The 19713-nt window shown below is 37.9% G+C and overlaps 1 protein-coding gene across 1 annotated transcript in view; it reads left to right on the top strand.

Moving 5' to 3' along the window:
• Positions 1 to 18415, top strand: part of ANOS1 (anosmin 1) — a 202553-nt gene extending 184138 nt beyond the window's left edge. Inside the window, exons 10-14 of the mRNA XM_054472957.2 lie at positions 7598 to 7692; positions 10382 to 10553; positions 11509 to 11729; positions 12874 to 13015; positions 14277 to 18415. Coding sequence (XP_054328932.1) covers positions 7598 to 7692; positions 10382 to 10553; positions 11509 to 11729; positions 12874 to 13015; positions 14277 to 14335 — 689 coding nt within the window. The 3' untranslated portion in view covers positions 14336 to 18415. The remainder of the gene's footprint in view (positions 1 to 7597; positions 7693 to 10381; positions 10554 to 11508; positions 11730 to 12873; positions 13016 to 14276) is intronic.
• The last annotated feature ends 1298 nt before the right edge of the window (positions 18416 to 19713 follow it).

Raw genomic sequence — 19713 nt, 5'->3', positions numbered from 1 at the left:
GAGGTTGAGGAAGTGACTGTGTGAGGCTGGAGAGACAGATCAACGTCGAGTGATGGAGAAGCTTATATGTTATGCCAGGAAGCTTGGATTTTGTTCTACATGGAGGAGAGGGATGTGAAGTAGCAGGGGAAGTTCTGAGCAGGACTTGGAGATGTTAGCAAAAGCAAGTGTGCAAGGAATATGGATTGGAAAAGTTCAGAGAGAGCATGTTGATTAATTTCAGTAGCCAAGACAAGAAATAATCAGATCATGAATTAAAGACAGCAGTAGGAGGAGGAAGGTTGGCGAGTTATGTAAGAGTATTACACAAGTGACCACATAATTTATTGTCTGAACTGGGATTTATTTGAGAATAAAAGGAGGCATTTGTAAACATTATTCCCCACCAACAGACATAGGTTGTAACTCTCCCAGGAAAGCCAGGATGTATGGCCACTTGGATGTTAAGACCTGGCTGAAGAGAAAAAGAGAAATGGATCTAAATGGAGTGTTTACCTTCTAGCTTGAATGACTAACAGTACTTCGACTAACAAAGATTGCGAGCAGTAGAATTATGATATGTTTCGTGGGCTATGTCTCCATGATATGGAGAATTTGGTTTTGGTGTGTCAAATTTGAGATAACTGCATGATTGCCAGAAAATGCCATAGGCAGTCAGAAATACATACTTGTAGCTCAGGAGGCAGCTCTGTGATAGTATTGTGGATTTGACTGGAGCTATGGTCAATCCACTGACTATACTGTCAGGGGATCTGCAAATGTTAGTTGATTTCCATTGGATCACACACCCACTTACTATTAGGAGCTGAGAACAGCTCATACTCTAATTAGAGTTTCGTATTTTTCCAAAAAGTCCTTTTTCTTAAATTTTATCCATTCCCACTTCCCTTGTTATTTTAAATCTGAAAGCCAAATGAACATATAAATTGTAGCAGAGCTCATGATGTTGAACACATGATAGAAGGGAGTGGTAGAAAACTTTCGGAAGTCCAAAGAACAATGAAGAGGAAAGTATGTGTTTCAAACTTATTCCACATTTTTCCTCCTTACAGAAACCTTTTATGTACTCACCACATGATCTACAGAATCCCAAACCAAAGTTTCCCCAGGCATTCATAAAACATGTTCTTATTCATAATTATCGCACATGTAGGAAAGGAGACCTTTGAAATGGACTCAGTATTACTAGCATAGGAGCCCTGTACGGAATGTGAATATCAGCAGTTTCTGTCATGGGAAAGGACACTTTGGCTGGATTTTCTGGATTTTTTTGACTTTGTAAAACGAGAAATTATCTCCTCTGTATGAAACTCAATAGACCCATCTAAAGTGGTTTCAAACTCCTTGACAAGTAGCTGAATATTTTTGAATTATAATTTATTTCCAATTGTGGACACACTGAGTTGAAAACCTAAAAAGACTTAATGCTTTTGGCAAATAAGGGAAGAAAAGAATCTTGTTCATTAATCAAAACTCAATCATAAACAGAAATGGGTTCTTATGTCACATTTCCTAAAAGTGATGGTGGGCAAAATATTGCTTTTGGACTTGGAGTTAGGGACCTAAAAGCCCAAATCTATTCATTTCACTCAAAATTTTTCAGAGACAGTTTCAGTTATTAGGATGTAGCATGTAGGTTCATAGATAAATTAATTAAATGTCAAATATTAGCTTTCTTTACTTAATACACATAGTAGTTGGGTTATAATAGTGAATGCTCTGGGAGAAAATAAATATTTTCAACATTGCATTTGTAGAACAAACATTATTTTAAAACAATTTCACTTAGCTAATTTTGTTAGTAATTTTATTACTCCATTGATATTAGTTCATTTTTACTGTGTAATAATAGAATAAACAATTGTTTTAAGCTTTCTGGCCTTCCTTCCTTCCTTCCTTCTTCCTTTCCTTTCCCTTTCCCTTTCCCTTTCCTTTTCCTTTTTCCTTTTTCCTTTTTCCTTTCCTTTCCTTTCCTTTCCTTTCCTTCCTGCCTCCCTCCCTCCCTCCCTCCCTTTCTCTTTCTTCTCCTCTCCTTTCCTTTCCTTTCCCTTCTTTCCTTTCTCTCTCTCTCTTTCTTTCTTTCCTTTCTTTCTTTTTATTTTTTTTGTCATAGAGACAGGGTCTTGCTCTGTCACCCAGGCTGGAGTGCAGTGGCATGATCATAGCTCACTGCATCCTCAAACTCCTGGCCTCAAGCAATCCTCCTGCCTCAGCCTCACAAGAAGCTGGAACTACAGACACGCACCACCATGCCCAGCTAATTTCCTTTTCTCTTCTTTTCTTTTTTTTTTTTTTTTTTGGAGTTTCTCTCTTGTTGCCCAGGCTGGAGTGCAATGTCGCAATCTCGGCTCACTGCAACCTCTGCCTCCCGGGTTCAAGCGATTCTCCTGTCTCAGCCTCTCAAGTAGCTGGGATTACAGGCATGCGCCACCACGCTTGGCTAATTTTGTATTTTTAGTAGAGACGGGGATTTCTCCATGTTGGTCAGGCTGGTCTCGAACTCCCAACCTCAGGAGATCCACCCACCTCGGCCTCCCAAAGTGCTGGGATTACAGGCGTGACCCACAGTGCCTGGCTACGCAGCTAATTTTTTAAAAAATATATTTTTTGTAGATATGCGGTCTTGCTATGTTGCCCAGGATGGTCTCAAACTCTTGGCGTCAGGTGATCCTTCAGCCTCAGCCTCCCAAAACGCTGGGGTTGAAGGCATGAGCCACTGCATCTTGCTGGTTTTCTGGCTCTAGACTTTGTGTTTCTACAACATAAATGTGAAAAGTTAGCTCAGACATAGAGGAAACATTCATGCTTCTATTTTAAGTAGAAATGCCTATGTGATACTCAAAAATTCTTATTTTAGTTGTACATCAGAAAGTTCTGTTTCACCAAATCATTTTTACAGATAGAGTATGAGGCATTGATCCATGAGAGGACTTCATTCAACTAACCTTTATTGAGCACCTACTGTATGCAGTGCACCATTTCTGATGCTAAAACACTGCAAAGAGGCAGACAGAAATCCCTACCCTGATGGAATTGGCATTCTGTGACACCTCGCTAAGTGTGTGCCCCCTTCCCTAGTGCTGTGACTTACAATTCTGTTTACAGCAGTTATTATTCTGGAGAACCCAAGGATTGCCTCTTTCTCAGAGCTCTAATGTCAATAACCCTATCATTCTTGGTCATTAGACTTTTGCAAACTGAGGAATTCACATTTAGTGAAAAATTTTAGAGCCCTTTATTTATGCCAGACACTGTGAGTTACATCTATTTGAAAAGAAAATTAGACCCATCTAATTTTTGAACCATAGTTGAAGCATATTACAAGTAAATTTTTTATCACTTAAAAATACTTTTCAAGTACTTTCTTTGTAATGTCATTTATTTGTGGAAGGAATTAAGCTAAGGAACCAGATCAATTGGGTATTTAGCACAGAATTTTCATATACAGCCCTTGAGGAAGTGTTTGGCTATTTATTTTATTTTATTATTATTTTTTTAAGACAGAGTTTTACTCTTGTTGCCCAGGCTGGAGTGCAATGGCATGATCTCAGCTCACCGCAACATCCACTTCCCGAGTTCAAGCGATTCTCCTGCCTCAGCCTCCTGAGTAGCTGGGATTACAAGCATGTGCCACCATACCTGGCTAATTTTTGTATTTTTAGTAGAGACAGGGTTTCACTATGCTGGCCAGGCTGCTCTTGAGCTCCTGACCTCAGACAATCCACCCACCTCAGCCTCCCAAAGTGCTGGGATTACAGGCATGAGCCACCATGCCCAGCCTGAACTATGCTATTTTTAATATTATAGTTACAGATTGAGACCTGCAGTCATAACCTAAAATACAAGCTCTTAGGATTTTAGTAATTGGCAAGATAAAGCTAAGGACATGATGTTTGTATAAATGACTTCCATCAAAGCAAATATCTATGAATTGATCTGTTAAAATTGAGCTCAAGTCACATAAATGAGTGTGGGCATTGTTAGGGCTTGCTTTTAAAAAATAAATGTCCCCATATTGGTCATTTGGGGGTGCCATTTACAATACTTACAGGGCACTTTTAATCTAAGTTTAATTTATATTTTACTTTCTCAGATTGCTTTTAATTACCTTATGTAATATCATGTCTTTTCACACTTTCTTCCATATCTTAGATTATAAGGAATTATTTTCACTGTTGCCAGAAAGAGTAGAGAAATAAAAGAAGTGAATTTGAACTGGTATACCTTCGTTCACTTATTTATTCATTAAATGTTTACTGTCTGTTTATCACCTGCCAGGCACCATACTCATCTTTGTTTATGCAACAGTGACAGCAAATAGGCATTATCTTTATAGTTATGGAGCTCTAACCAAATGGGGTTGACAGGGATTCATGAAGTAACCACAGAATCAAACAAAACATTGGGAACGAGAGGAGTCTCTGCATGAGATGAATATGCAGAGGCAGTGGAGACTTGGAAGCCAGGCTGAGTATTAGTGTCTTTATTCAGAGGGCAGAGAAAAGCCATTCAATGACTCAAAGCCAACCTTGAGATGGGGACATTACCCTTAATTATTTGGGTGGAAACGAATACAATCACAAAAGTCCTTAAAAGTAGAATAGGGAAGCAGAGTGCAAGAATCAGAGAGATGGCATGGTGCGAAGGACTCAGCCCAGTATTGTTGACTTTGAAGCTGGTGGAAGGGCACCACCAGCCAAAGAATGCCAGAAGCCTCTAGAAACCTGAAAAGTCATGAAAATACATTCTTTCCTGGAGCCTCCAGAAAAGAGTACAGGCCTGCCTTGATTTTAGACCAGTGACACCCATTTCAGACCTCCAGAAGAGAAGACATTTATATTGTTTTAAGCAACTACACTCAAGGTAATTTGTCACAGCAGCTGTAGAAAACCAGTACATGAACTGATTTAAAACTCACACCAAACCTATTGCATTGGCTGAATTAGTATCCTTATTCTCAGATAAACGGAATGAGGCTCACTGAGGCTGTTGGAGTTGCTTGCTGAAGCCCACCTTCCTCAAAGGTCATGTGTGGGGTCAAAATTCTGCATCCTACAGCCAGAAAGAAAAGCGTGAATGCAAGGAGCAGTTGAGGTGCAGAAATCAACATGGTAGCTACAGCAAAGTTGAGTTTGGAAAGCCTCCACGTGGGAGAGGAAGGAGGGAGCATCAGCTCTTCAAGGGACTAGCTCAGGTGGAAGTAGACGTTTGGGAGCTGTCAGCAGAAAAATTTTTCAGACCATGGGAATCAATGAAGTGATTCATGGAGGTGACACAGAGAGAAGATGAAAGTGCGGTGAACTCAGACATGGCGAGATTTAGGGCTAACAAAAGGGAGGGAACCCAAAAGGAGTGCCCCATGTGTCACTCTTGATGCTGCCTCCTATGAAAATATAATTGCATTGTAAAATATGTAAAGGATTTTTAGGATATGGAGGATCCCCAGGGCAGCCAAGCCTCCTTGTATTGCTGTAATGTAGCCACCCCAAGTCCCCTGACTGCTCTTCACCAAAGACCCTCAGTCATCCGTCATGCTCCGTTCTCATGTCAGCACTTTGACACGTGCTGTGTATTCCCTGCTGGTAGAGCTTTTAAGCTGCCCAATATTGTAACCATGGCCATCTGCAGCTGTTTAAATTTAAATTAATTAAAATGAAACAGAATAAAGAATTTAATTCCTCTGTTAAACAGAGGACATGTGAAATGAATTATAGGCACAGGTGACTAGTGTTTACCACAGACAGAACATTTCCATCACAACTGCCAGTTCTGTTGGACAGGGCTGTCTGAGAACGCCCTCCCACAGGTCTCTGCAGTGCCACTACCCACTGCTACACCTTCTTCAAGTCCTGACTCAGAAGTGAACACACGCCAGCCGCCTTATATAAAATCAGCACTTTTTGTCAATCCACCCTACTGCCCTTACCTTCTTTTGTTGTTGTTATTGTTGTTGTTGTTGTTTTTTGAGGGGGGGGGTGGGGGACGGAGTTTTGCTCTTGTTGCCCAGGCTGGAGTGCAGTGGCGTGATCTCGGCTCACTGAAACATCCGCCTTCTGGTTTCAAGAGATTCTCTGGCCTCAGCCTCCCGAGTAGCTGGGATTACAGGCGCCTGCCACCATGCCTGGCTAATTTTTGTATTTTTAGTAGAGAGGGGGTTTCACCATGTTGGCCAGGCTGGTCTCAAACTCCTGACCTCGTGATCTGCCTGCCTCGGCCTCCCAAAGTGCTGGGATTACAGGCGTGAGCCACCGTGCCCAGCCACCTTCTGTATTTATATGTAGACTTACTACCTTCTAACATAATATCTATCTTATCTATGTATTGTATTTATTCTCTGTTATTATTGGCCCCATTACTATGTAAAATTCGGGAGGGCAGCAGCCACTCCTGTGTGATTATTTCATTGCTGTTGAATGGAAGAACATGAACACTTAGTGATTGACTTCAGCCTTGTGCATAGCCTATAATTCTTTTTAAAAAAAATTAAAACCTCTAGTATGTGATTTCTCTTTTAACTAAATGCCCGGAGTGCCCACTTTTATATCTGTTTGCTTTCTCGGATTTAAAGTTCTTCTCTTCTGGTTCCAAAGTGCTCAAAGCGAAGTTCCCACTAGATCAACCCAATTTCATCAAAGAGTTTTCTCCTCTGAAAACCCCCATCAAACACTTGGCATGATGTTGGGGGACAAGATGTTAAATCACCTGCAAAATGGTGCCGTTTGGTGCCATTTCACACTCCTCGGACACACTGGGGTGATTAATAAACCCGAGACTGTCAACGTCTGCTTTCCCACACTCATTGAGTTGCTTGCTGTTATTTTCTCTTTTTTTCCCCCACTTTATTGTCCAAAGTAAAGAAATGTACAGAAAATATTCCTCTTGCCCTGGGAATAAACGTGTTCAAAGGGTCAGTCTTCTGGCCTGTGTTTGAGAACACCAAGTCATATTTCAGTAGGGATCAGCCATACAGAAATGCCACGATGCACTTGGTTAAGGGAGAGTGGGAAGCATACGTCCCTATCCTTTTGACAAAAGAACTTCTTTATGGCAATACATAACAGGAAATAAACATGGATAGCCAATTCTGCAAGTGTGAAGGCAATGTTTTTGTTCTTGTGTGGATTCAATAGAATGTCATCTTTATCAAAAAAAAAATGGTAGGATTGAGAAACTTCTGATGATTCTCTTTTACAACAGGAATTACGAGAGCTGTTGCTAGGTGTTGCCTTTCGTTGTAGGGCTTTGCTTACTGTAAAAACCATGGCTAGGTTATTCTCAAGACGTCTTTGGAATCATTTTGTTATGACTTTACTAATTTTTTTTTCTACTTAGTACTTGCACTTCAGCACAGGTTTTCCCTTGGCAGTATATTACTTTTTTCCCTTACTTTGTTCTTAATGATTAAGTATGCAGAATTATTAATTATTATAATTATTAAGTAATCAGAATCTCACCTCCTTTGGCTCACCTGTGCATTTATTGGTCACCTGTAGAGTTTCATTTCCTCTCCTTTTCTCCTCTCAAGTTCAAGAACCCCAGGCTACATGGAATGTAACATCCAGCCTATTATTTTTGTCTGTGTGTTTTGGCATTATAGATCCTACTGTCAACCGATATCATGTGCGGTGGTTTCCTGAAGCGTGTGCCCACAACAGAACAACCGGATCAGAGGCATCATCTGGCATGACCCATGTAAGGACATGATGTCTAGGCCAACTTGATCTGTGAACATAATTAGACAGGAGGATGTACAAACTAGACATGTCAAACAGATAACTCATTCTCACAAATCAGCTATTGAGTAATGACTTGATGGAAGTGGAAAGCAGAATTGTCATTATATTCACTCATTCTTTTATCCATTCACACCATTGCACTGGGAGCTTACTCTGTTATCAACATGGAGCAAAACCTAAAGTGCAGAGACTAAAGACAGTTCTTAAAGAACTCCCATATTTCAGGGGGAAATATGTCTGAGTATCTGTGTGCTTCATCTTAACTGGACAAAACCTTTGAATTATTTTCTGAATTTTGATATGTCACCGTGATCTAAAGGTGTAATTGTACAAGTGAATTTCTATGTGACTGTATCATTTAGCACCACGTCCCTAACGGCCATCAGCTCAGTTAGTGAAATAATCTCCCTGTCCTGTATAGCATGCACCAATATTTTGACTTTTAACTTTAAGAGAACATTAAACTCTCTGAGGATAGCAACTCTGTCAGTATTGCCCAAAATGTTATTCCAAATATTTTGGGGTTCATTCATGAATTATAGATTAGAATCAACAAACCAACACAAAATATTTAAGAGGTCATTTTATTATACAGTGTATAATACACTTTGATGGCAATTTATATGTGATACCTCAGGACAGTTTAAAAAATCCAAAAACACGGCCCCAAACATAGAATGTTTTGGTTTGTGATATGTAACTAGAATATGTTTGTTTTGAACATTTTCTAAAGCAAGCACAATATTTTAAGAACCATACCTGCTGGCATAATTTTAAGAGAGTGAGATAAAACAAGTCACTGGATTTTCAGAAATACACAGCTTCTTTCTCTTTTTTACTGGATTTGATTTGTCTCATGTTCACCAAAGTTTCTCCTTTTATTTATCCTTAAATTAGCTCCAATGTTTGTGACCTTCAGTAAAATAATTAAACAGGCATTCTAAATAGGGAAGTCAATTTGAAAAGCGGAGAAAGAAATAAACAGAAGTGGGAATTATTAATATTTTTGTGGGCAGAGGGGTGAGGTTTTTGTTTTACTTGTATGTGTGTGCCTCAGAACCACACAGAACTGGGCTTATGTCAATGCAGTTCCCCAATCCTAGGCTTGTCATCTTTAGGAACTCTGAAAGTAGTAACAACTATTTGCTGAGCAGATGTAATGTATCCGGTAGAAATAAAAATCAAACTCCTGAAAAATTATCCTTCTAGGGGCTTAGAACTTATCTGTATTTATTTTTAAACCTTTAGATCCAATTATTATAATTTGTTTTTATGCTACAATGGAGCATCCACTAATTCACTTACTGCTGCAGATGTCTGCCTCCTATGCAACATGAAAGCAATCTTGAAATATCTGTGAAACAGGATCCTTAATAGCTAACCTTGGATTCCAATACAGTCCCATATAAAGAGCAGATTTATTTCCAAAGAAAAGCAATTCAGACTCCCAAAGAGACATGGCGGCCTTGGCTTGGGCTTGGGTCGGGCTTGCGTTGTCCAGATTGATTTGTTTCCTATTCACTGTTTGTGCTAACTGGCTGCAGAGTTGGGTGCACCCCATCTCCTGTCACCATCTGGATGAAGGGCCAGCACACCTGGAGGTCACTCCCGGTCTCTTTTGAACATTCAGTGCTCTGTCACCTGCAGCCACTCCCACTCCTCACTTAAGTAAATCACTCAAGCCTCAGTTTTTATTTTAATTCTTGTCTCATGTTTTTCCCGTCAACCCTGCTGCTTTCTAGCAAGATCCCCTACCCATCATCCAGTGAGTACCAGAGATATTCCATCTGTACTTTTTTTCTCTCTTAAAATAATTAAACACAAACACACACACACATACATACAAAAACCATGGAGTCTCACTATGTTGTCCAAGCTGGTCACAAACTCCTGAGTTCAAGCGATCCTCCCACCTCAGCCTCTCGAGTAGCTAGGACTATGACACGAGTCACCATGCCCAGCTATCCATCTGCACTTTTATACATATACATTAAGAATTGGTAAATACAAAACAGAATGGATAAGTGCCACTTAGCCAAATATGAAAGAAACAGAGATACACACCTGTTATCACAGGAAATGTCATCTTTTGACATTATCATAAAGTTATATTCTTAGCCCCTGACTCCTTACCATTTAGCCTCTTTCTTTTATTTATATTTAATCACAACATTATGGCAGAAAACAGTAACAGCACTCCAAAAAAGGGAAAAATTATATTGCTAAAGAATATCATCATTTTTTAACAGAAAAACTTACATATAAACTAATTCTATGTCTCAGAGAAGCCTGCGTTAGTTTTTTTTTTAACTGAAAAAAGTTCGATTTGTATTTACAGCTTTACACCACTACCTGCACTGCTACCAACTCAAAAATGCTGATTGTGACCTTAGAAGTAGCCTGCTTTGATGAGGAATTATTACGATACTGTTTAATTCTAGAAGGCATATCCCGCAGCCATGGGAGTGTTTAACAATTGCCATTAATCAAAATGTGGACAATATGTGCTTTGTACTTTTTATAAAAGCCATATTGCACACACTATATAGGCAAACATCCTTGTTGGATGGAATATGATTTCAATTCTTGCCAGTGTTTTTTAATCCCTAATGAGATTTATTGCTAGCATAATTCTCTTTCTCTAGGAAAATTATATAATTCTTCAAGATCTGTCATTTTCCTGCAAGTATAAGGTGACTGTCCAACCAATACGGCCAAAAAGTCACTCCAAGGCAGAAGCTGTTTTCTTCACTACTCCACCATGCTCTGCTCTTAAGGGGAAGAGCCACAAGCCTGTTGGCTGCCCTGGTGAAGCAGGTACGTTTTCACCTGAAGGACTTCTACATCTGGGTCTAAGGTGTCAGCAGCGCTTTGCAAACCTTGCCAAACTGCGTTTCACAAGACCGTAAAAATCAAAAGTGCCTCTCTTTCTAAGTTGTGTTATGATGGCCCAATGTGGAGTTATGATGGCCCAATGTAGGAATGAATGTGTTATTTTAAAGCCTAACAGCCTTGGAAAGATGTCCTTTGATAGTAATGTTATCCCTTTGGAAATGAAGGCAAACATTTAGATACCGCTTGTGTTTTGGGAAAGTCTGACATAATTATTTCATTGTTTTCCCACCCCTTTGCTGTGCGGGTTATACTCACACACTTTCCATGCCAACCTGGCAAACCTCACATCTGTAGCTTCCATCCCATCTCCTTGCCAATGTCCCTGTCTTGCAGTGGGAAAAACTCTTTTAAATGCCCTGGATTTGGCCAGGCATGGCGGCTCATGCCTGAAATCCCAGTACTTTGAGAGGCTGAGATGGGAGAATCACTTGAGCCCTGGAGTTCCAGACCAGCATGGGCAACATAGCAAGATCCCGCCTCTAAAAAAAAAAAAAAAAAAAAGCTTTGGATTTAATAACTCTTCTAACAGCTTTAATATTTACCCTCTCAGTGCAGTCAACGCTATTCTTGAAGAAATAGTTAAGTCTTGCCAGGGTCTAAACTGCTCTCCTGCTTCCATCTTCAAAAGAGCATTCTAAAAATGATCCCCAAAAGACTGGAAGAAGCGTTTAGTACAAAGTTGGAGTGAGGAGATTCCTACTCAACCTATCCCCATATGTCAAAGGGGTGATTGTCTGAACCCATATTTAAAGAACGAGGTCACATTGCTTCTATGAATATCATCCCATAGACTGGCCGCTGAAAATTCCTACAATGGATCCCTTGGGCACACCTTCTCCAATCGCCTAATCCTGGTTTTCTTCTTGCATTGCTGCAGGTCGTGTTCTTTCTAAGGTGCTAGCTAAGCCTGAGAACCTTTCTGCTTCATTCATCATCCAGGATGTGAACATCACCGGTCACTTTTCTTGGAAGATGGCCAAGGCCAATCTCTATCAGCCCATGACTGGGTTTCAAGTGACTTGGGCTGAGGTCACTACGGAAAGCAGACAGAACAGCCTACCCAACAGCATTATTTCACAATCCCAGATCCTGCCTTCCGTAGGTCCCACCTCTTGTACTATGTCCGTGTCATTGGTATCTACTGCTCCTTTTTACTGACCTTCGGAGGTGGCTACCTCTGTCATTCTGTGTGCTGTACTATTGAGTCTTATTTTTGCATTTTCTTCTTCTGAGTGTATCTTTTGCAAGCATTAACACATCACAAATGTGACTGCATAGCTAAGAAGTAGCATAAGCTGCCATCTAGATAAAGTTTGATGGCTAGAGCCAACTCATGAAAAGACCTTACCCTATCTTGTATATAAGTGATTGAGCCATTTTCTTCTATCTTTGTTAACCTCATGTCTCTCTGGTCCAAGTGGACATGCCCTGTTTGAAGTGTTGAATTGGGGAGAGCAGGAATAGCTGAAAGAAGCTTGTTGTTTGTCCGTTTTCCCTGCAACTTCAAATTTGGCTCGAGGCTGTAATGAGTTGGCCTGTCTTCCAGGCCACTTAATTCCTTGGCTTCAAAAAAAAAAAAAAAAAAAAAAAACAACAACAACATATGTGGGATTTTACCCTCTCTGAAAATGCCCTTAGAATAGCCAACTACCATTACAAAATCCAAAAAGGGTGGGCAGAGAGGGAAAGAAACACAACTTAAATCTCAGAAGGAAAAATTGCATGGAATTAGAGAGTAGTTATTCTATAAATGTACTAGGTTTTATTGAGTTTTGAGAAGAATATGTTGGCATAAAAATAAACATGTTCAGTTATGGGCATTGACAGATACTGTGTTTTAAGAAAAACAGTTGGCTCATTCACTGAAATTTGGATTATCAAGAGTTCACATCACAAGATGTGCAGCTGAAGACTTTAAACCATGGGAAAGTCTTATGTTAAGGAATTAAAAAAATAAATAAAATCCCAGGAGTGAACCCTGAGAACTGGCACCTCAGCATATTTTAATTCTGCAAGTGTCTTAGGCTGCCAAGAATTGAGTGAGGTGCTAAGAAACCATATGGCAGAGAACCCCCACAAATGAGGAATAGCCTATAAATTAAACCGTGCCTTTACAAAGCAACCAAACTTGCCTGTGTATGATATTCTGTAGTGGGGGAAAAACTGTTCTAGGCTCTCTGTGCATTGCACATTGTCTCTGAAAGATTGTCGGTGAGCATCCTCTTTTATGTTGTCCCCTTAGGATCACTATGTCCTAACAGTGCCCAATCTGAGACCATCTACTCTTTACCGACTGGAAGTGCAAGTGCTGACCCCAGGAGGGGAGGGGCCGGCCACCATCAAGACATTCCGCACGCCGGAGCTCCCACCCTCTTCAGCGCACAGTGAGTGGGGTGCCAGGGCATTAAGCCATCCTGTCAGGTCTTGTAGACATAGAGAAAAATCTTGCTGGAAAATGAAAACAAATAAATACACTATTACAGGTTTCTATGAGATAGGGAAATTGTCATCATCTGAAATTCTTTCTCCCTGTTTGTACCGACTTACTAGATTCTATTCCAGGCACCTGTAGTATACATTGCATAGTTGATGCTTAATTGTTCTTTTTCTCCCTCCCTTCCTCTTCCCCACTTTTCTCCCTTTCTTTGCTCCTTCCTTGTTTCCTTTCTCCATCCTCTCTCCCTCCCTCCTTCCTTCCCTCTCTTCTTTTCTCCTTTCCTCTATCCTTCGTTTTTTTTTCCTTCCTTGCATTTTCCCCTATGTAATGCATGCTTTTTTCCTTGTCTTTTAAACCATAAATACATATGGGAAAAAATCTGTAGTCTCATATCAATCTGAAATATTTTTAAATCAAGATTTTCATATATCACAATATAGGAAATAATATTTTGCTTAAGGAACTTATGTTCTTGTTACATAGATATTACTGTAATAAATGTTATGAATTTTCTTCATGATATGACCCAAGTCCACCTACTTCATTTATTGCTAAATCAAGTAAAATTTAAAAAGAAAATTGTCATCTAGATTTTCAAAACAGCCTCTTGCTGATTTTTACATTATGTACTTCGTTTACTTTATTTTCTAGCTTAAATTTTTTTAAAAAGTGTCTGATGATTAGTGTGTGGATAAAACATTGAGAATTAGTCATAGTTTTAACTCTGATTTTTTTAAATGATAGATTGGTATGCTTATAATTGATAACTTGGTATGCTTATAATTTGAAGAAAAACAAAAACTATCACAATGGGAGAGCTTGATAGCCTCTAAAATTTTTGTCAGATAAATGCTTTGCTGATATTCCTTCATAGAAATTCCATTTAACAGAAGTATTTGATAATTTTTAAACTTCTTTGAGCAAATAAAAAAGGATTATGGCTTGATTGGATAAGTGTGAGCTTAAGGAAAGGAGCTTGTTTTCTTTTTCTTGTTATTTTATGGTTTGGGAAGACATCAAAAAGGAAGAGAAAAACAGGAAAAGGACAGAAAGAGTGTGATTGTACATTCAGATTCAGAATAGGAAAGACATGGTCATAGGAAGGAACATTTGCCAGGGTCTCGTGCCTTTTCTACAAATAAAGGTAATTCTGTCATTTATTTGATACATATAAATGGATGTGACTGATATATTTTGTCACTTTTTAGGATCTCATCTTAAGCATCATCATCCACATCATTACAAGCCTTCTCCAGAAAGATACTAAACTGTTCAAAAAGATTTTTTGAAATTGCACAGATGTGTAAGCTTGTTGAACTTCGGCCACGAGACATGCACACTTCCAGAGGCAGTGGGAACTGCTCAGAGGCCCAGACTCTCCTATGTGACTTTAGTGCAGGAAGAACTTCTGTCAATCATGGACGCATCTGGAGACAAGTGAGCAACAGTAGATTGGTGAAGACAGACACCAGTTCCCTACAAGCATGGAGAAAATGAAGAATAGGCCTGTTTAATGCTAAATTTTGTTTTCATGTATGGTGTCGCTCATTTCTATTGAATTACAACAGAACTCAGTTTTCCCTGAATTTGAAGCACCAAACTCCGCCCCAAAAAGGAGAGTAACAAATACACAATTCACACATAACACTAAGCATAAATCTAATCAATAAAATATATTTTTGACTAAATTATTGATTCAATATGAAAAATCAACTAAGATTACACAGCTTTGTTTATTTGAATCTTTCCTAAGATCATTTTTATCCTAGGTGATTTTTAAATGAAAATGTGTAATCTAAAATATACCAGCGAATTTAAATCTAAAAATCCTCCTACTTTAAGTACCTTATACTGCTCTTTATGCAAAGATAAATCAAAGTTCCCTCTATAAATTATGATTTACAAAAGACACCGGAACTCAATGAAATAAGCTGCTAATCAGATTTTACCTTGGAGAAATGAAAATTATTTCTTGGGGATGCCTTTTAATATTTGACCCTATTATGTGAGAGATTTTCCTGATATGTTATCTTATTTATATTTTCCCTTATTTTCCTCAATGCAGATAATAGCTTTTGGTGCACTTTTGTTTCACCATCTGAAAATTCACAAAACTTCTTGCTTCAAATGAAAAAATCCTAACTATTGAGCATGTTTAAATCTTTGCAGAGATTTGCCTTTTCTTAATCAAAGAAAGGTCCTTGTATGCTAGAATATTATTGGTAATGTTTTAAAAAGGCCTTTGATTGATAGAGAAGGACAGTTATTTGCATTTAATTCACCCATATGCTCTCAAATCTAGTATATCTTTTTGGAAATTTTTTATGCTACAAATTAGTGCCTTGTAGCATGAACTTAAGTCAAAACGTGTTATCAACATAGAGTGTTGCAGTGTATATTGTAGCAACCTAAAACGCAGAGAAGTTTAATTTAATACTGTTTTTTTCTTGAAGGAATACTCACATACATGGTTTGAAATGTGCATAGATATGCATGTGTATATATATGCAAATATATGTACATATACATATATATACACACAGACACATGCATATACATGAATATACCTTGAGCATGAATCCTTGGAGAAATCGTTTTCATAGCTCACCAATGGTGAGTAAAGATACAGCTCTTTTAAAGGTCATAAGGATAATATATTTTCCCCATCAATGCTGATCCTGAGAAAAGAGCAATTTATCAAAATTAAACACTGTAAAAGAAAGGTGTCCACATGTCTTTACCTACCTAAGTAAAACAGGAAGAGAATCAGTAACATTATCCTTAAGTTTTGACAGTGGTACTTGCTTCTTGTCGTTTTACTGTTTCCTGAATTCATGCAGATGCCTGGCCATTCCTGGGAAGAGTGGATAACTCAGAAGTCACTGTACTCCACGGGGCCTCACTGCAGTGTCTAAAGGCAGATGCAAATTAAAATGCAGAGAAAATAACTTTTCTGATGTTGATGCATGTCTTTAGGAAACACATTTATAAACATGGATACCTGATAATAGATATTAAAACCCATTTCCTGTATGTTAAAATATTTAAAAAGTGGATATTCCAGGAATGTTTTGCAGCTTTGTACAAGTAACATAAATTGGACACCTCAGAATGAAAGTTCATGTTGGTTCTGAATGGTTCGCTGCAGCTCCTGTCACAGGCTGGGATGGATTTATCACATTGAGTTGTGAAATTACCTGGTTCTAAGAATTTTTGAGTGGCAAAAATAGAAAACAGTCTTCATTTGAAAACATCCCTAAGCTTGAGTAAATGGATACCATAGATAGCTTCTCTTTTTTATTCTGGTGTCATTACCAGCATCTGAATTTCAAGTTCTTAAAATTTCAAAAATTAAAATTTTTCATTATTAGCTATCCATTTATCTTTTACACGAACTTGTCATGAACAAATCCAAATGTTTATGCCAGCAAATTTTTGTACTGTTGCATAGTTAAAAATGCTGGGAGTCTATACATAGATACAAAATATTATTAAATTATTACATAAATTTAATTTTATAAAATTTAATCATGCTTCTTTTGTCTGGGTAATAGACATTGGACAGATATTTTTAGTTCAGATGGTGATTCTGAAGCTTACATCTCCCTTAAAAAAATCTAAAGTAGCTCTTATGGGCTTCTAATTTTGATATAAATAAATAATTTAAATTTTATTGGTGTTATTGGAAGAAAAATGCTATTAATGGGCTAATAAACATGTGTTTCTCTTATGGATTTTAATAAGCTCCAGTATTATTCAAATGATCAAAAATATAGTTATAATTTTTTGAATTTTAAAAATGTGATTGCTCTAATAAAGGATAAAATCTATGCTTTTTAACAAACAGTTTTGGTGCCTAATTCTGTAATATGTTTTACTGAAATTAGATTCATTTCTCTAATGTGAGAAAAATATATCCAGTAATAGTATTGACTGTTTAAAAAATTGAGCTCATCAAAAATATTGTCATCAAATACAGGTGGCTAATTTCACTTACATTGCAGTTACATGCATTATTTTTATTTACAACATTTGCTCCTTAATGGTGAATTTATCTGTGTTACCCTGTTTTTCTACCTGGAACTCCATAGAATGATGTTTGCAAACCAACATGTGCTCTTTTCAGTCATTCACGGTTTTAATATGACATGGTAGAGAGGATAAGGTTTATGGCAGGTAATTTTTTGTAATGTGTATTAAACGAAGTTCAAAGATTAGAAATACATCTGTGTCCTGAAAACCTTAGATACATAGCCGACTGTATACAGAGGTTCATCTCAACCTCAACACTATTGACTTTTGGGGCTGGATAGTTCTCTGTTGTGGGGGTTTGTCTTGTGCACTGTAGGTTTTTAGTAGCATCCACACTTTCTCCTCACCAGATGCCAGTTGCACCCTCCCCCAAGTTGAGACAACCAAAAATGTCTCCAGATATTGCCAGCTACCCCTTGAGGGACGGTACCTCTGGTTGAGAACCATTGCTAGAGAATGATCTTTATTGAATTTACCCTTTATAAGAAACCCAGTAAATTTCTAGAGCAAGTCCCAAAAACTAAGGGACAGCTAAGAAGTTATTATGGTTGACTTCAAAGGCCTAAACTGTGTCTTTTATGTCCACAAAACAACTCGATTAAAAGACAGAATTTTGACTCGTGTCTGTATCATACAAGTACAATACTAATTTTGCCCTATGTATCCGTAAATGTCATTTGTGATATTGACTTATTTATTTAATGCCCTTTCTTATGCCGTGGGTTTTCAAGTTTACTCATTTCTATGGTTGCAAATAACTCTAAAACTTATTATATAAACTTTCATATTATAGGCAGAACACAATGGCTAAATAACTGTTGCATGTACTTTAAAGTTTATTATAAGATATAAACAGATATATAAAGATGTTGACTCTTACCTGTGATTTTGCATGGCCAGACTCGGTGTCAGGTACAGAGAGCATTCTCATGACTGTCTTACCTCTACTGAATATTTTAGCGAGTTATATGATTTACGGAGTGATTAACAGAGGTCTATATAAAGTTACTTTTCCCCTTTACTTAATTATATTGTAGTGTGCAGATAACAAAACTGCTACCTTGTCATTCAAGTGGTCTGTAGAATTCATGTCCCTTACAGTGGTCATTTAAAGTCAATATTTATTTATGTATGTAATAAAAAAAAGTTGGATTTTCGTGTATGTCTGTCACGTTATTTAGAAAGAAGTAATCTTGTAAAAATGTTTTGTAAAAAACAAAAAAGTATTGTAAATAGTCTTGATATTCTGTGACTCATTATTTTCATGTTAGAGTTTGTACATACTGGTTCAATAATAAAGTATCCTTAAACCAGACCAAGGAGTCAACTCATTTATTTCTTAAAGAAACATTTTTGCTGGGCACAGTGGCATGCACCTGTAGTCTCAGCTACTCGGGAGGCTGAATTTGAAGGATCACTTGAGTCCAGAATGTTTGAGACCAGCCTGGGCAACATAGCAAGGCCCTATCTCCAAAATTAAAAAAAAGAAAAGAAAAGAAACGTTATTGAATTTAAGAAGAAAAATGGACAGTTCCTGCTGCCAAGGAGATTCAAAAAGTCTCTTTCCATGTCAGTGTTAATGGAATTTGAGGTCTGGTAAATGTTAACAAGACAGCACTTCATCCTAATGAAAGTATCCTGGAGTTTGACAACCAACACTTCAGATTTCTATCATCATGTTTACAGTTGTAACTCCTGATGGTTTTAGTGGTATATTAAGTCAAGGATATACAATTTTAAGCTGTTTTTCTTTTGCCACCAATATTTACTCCTAAAATTGTAGATATATGCAATGCCAATAAGCATTCATCTGTATTTCAATACTACTCAATTGTTTTTCAATACTACGTACTATACTATAAGCCTTTACATCTCCATTGTCTAAGTAGAGTTTTGAGAGGCTTGTACATCCCCACTTTGATATGCAATTGACCCATAACTGCTGATGAATTGGAAAAAATGCCTAAGGAAAAAAAAGCGTAAGAAATAAAGGCTTTTAGGGTATTCACCAAAATAATATATATTGTACCCATTAAGTAATTTCTCTTTCCTCCCACTCTCCCACCCTCTGACCCTCCCACCCTTCCAAGTGTTTATTGTCAACTATTCTACATTCTATGTACACATGTACACATTATTTAGTTCCCAATTATAAATGAGAACATGTGGCATTTGTCTTTTTGTGTCTGCTTCATTTCAATTAAGATAATGGCCTCCATTCCATCCATGTTGCTGCAAAAGACATGATTGCATTCTTGTTTATGGCTGAATAATATTCCATTGTGTACATAGGGACCACTTATATGCTGTTGGTCATAATGTAAATTAACATGACTTCTATGGAAAACAGTATGGAGATTTCTCAAAGAACTAAAAATAGAACTACCATTTGACCTAGCAGTCCCACTACTGGGTATCTACCCAGAGAAAAAGTAATCATTATATGAAAAAGATACATGTTTATCGCAGCACTATTCACAATAGTAGAGATATGGAAGCAGCCTATCAAGGCTATCAGTGGAGGATTGCTTGATGCTTTTATGCCATCTTGAGGTTACAGAAAGAATGGGGGCTCAGATCTTGGCAACTCAATTTATGGGAGGGAGAGAAGAG

Source organism: Pongo pygmaeus, chromosome X (assembly GCF_028885625.2).
Source record: "Pongo pygmaeus isolate AG05252 chromosome X, NHGRI_mPonPyg2-v2.0_pri, whole genome shotgun sequence".
Classification (NCBI taxonomy): domain Eukaryota; kingdom Metazoa; phylum Chordata; class Mammalia; order Primates; family Hominidae; genus Pongo; species Pongo pygmaeus.
Note: the sequence above shows the minus strand (reverse complement) of the source record. Positions and strands in the feature narration are given on the sequence as shown.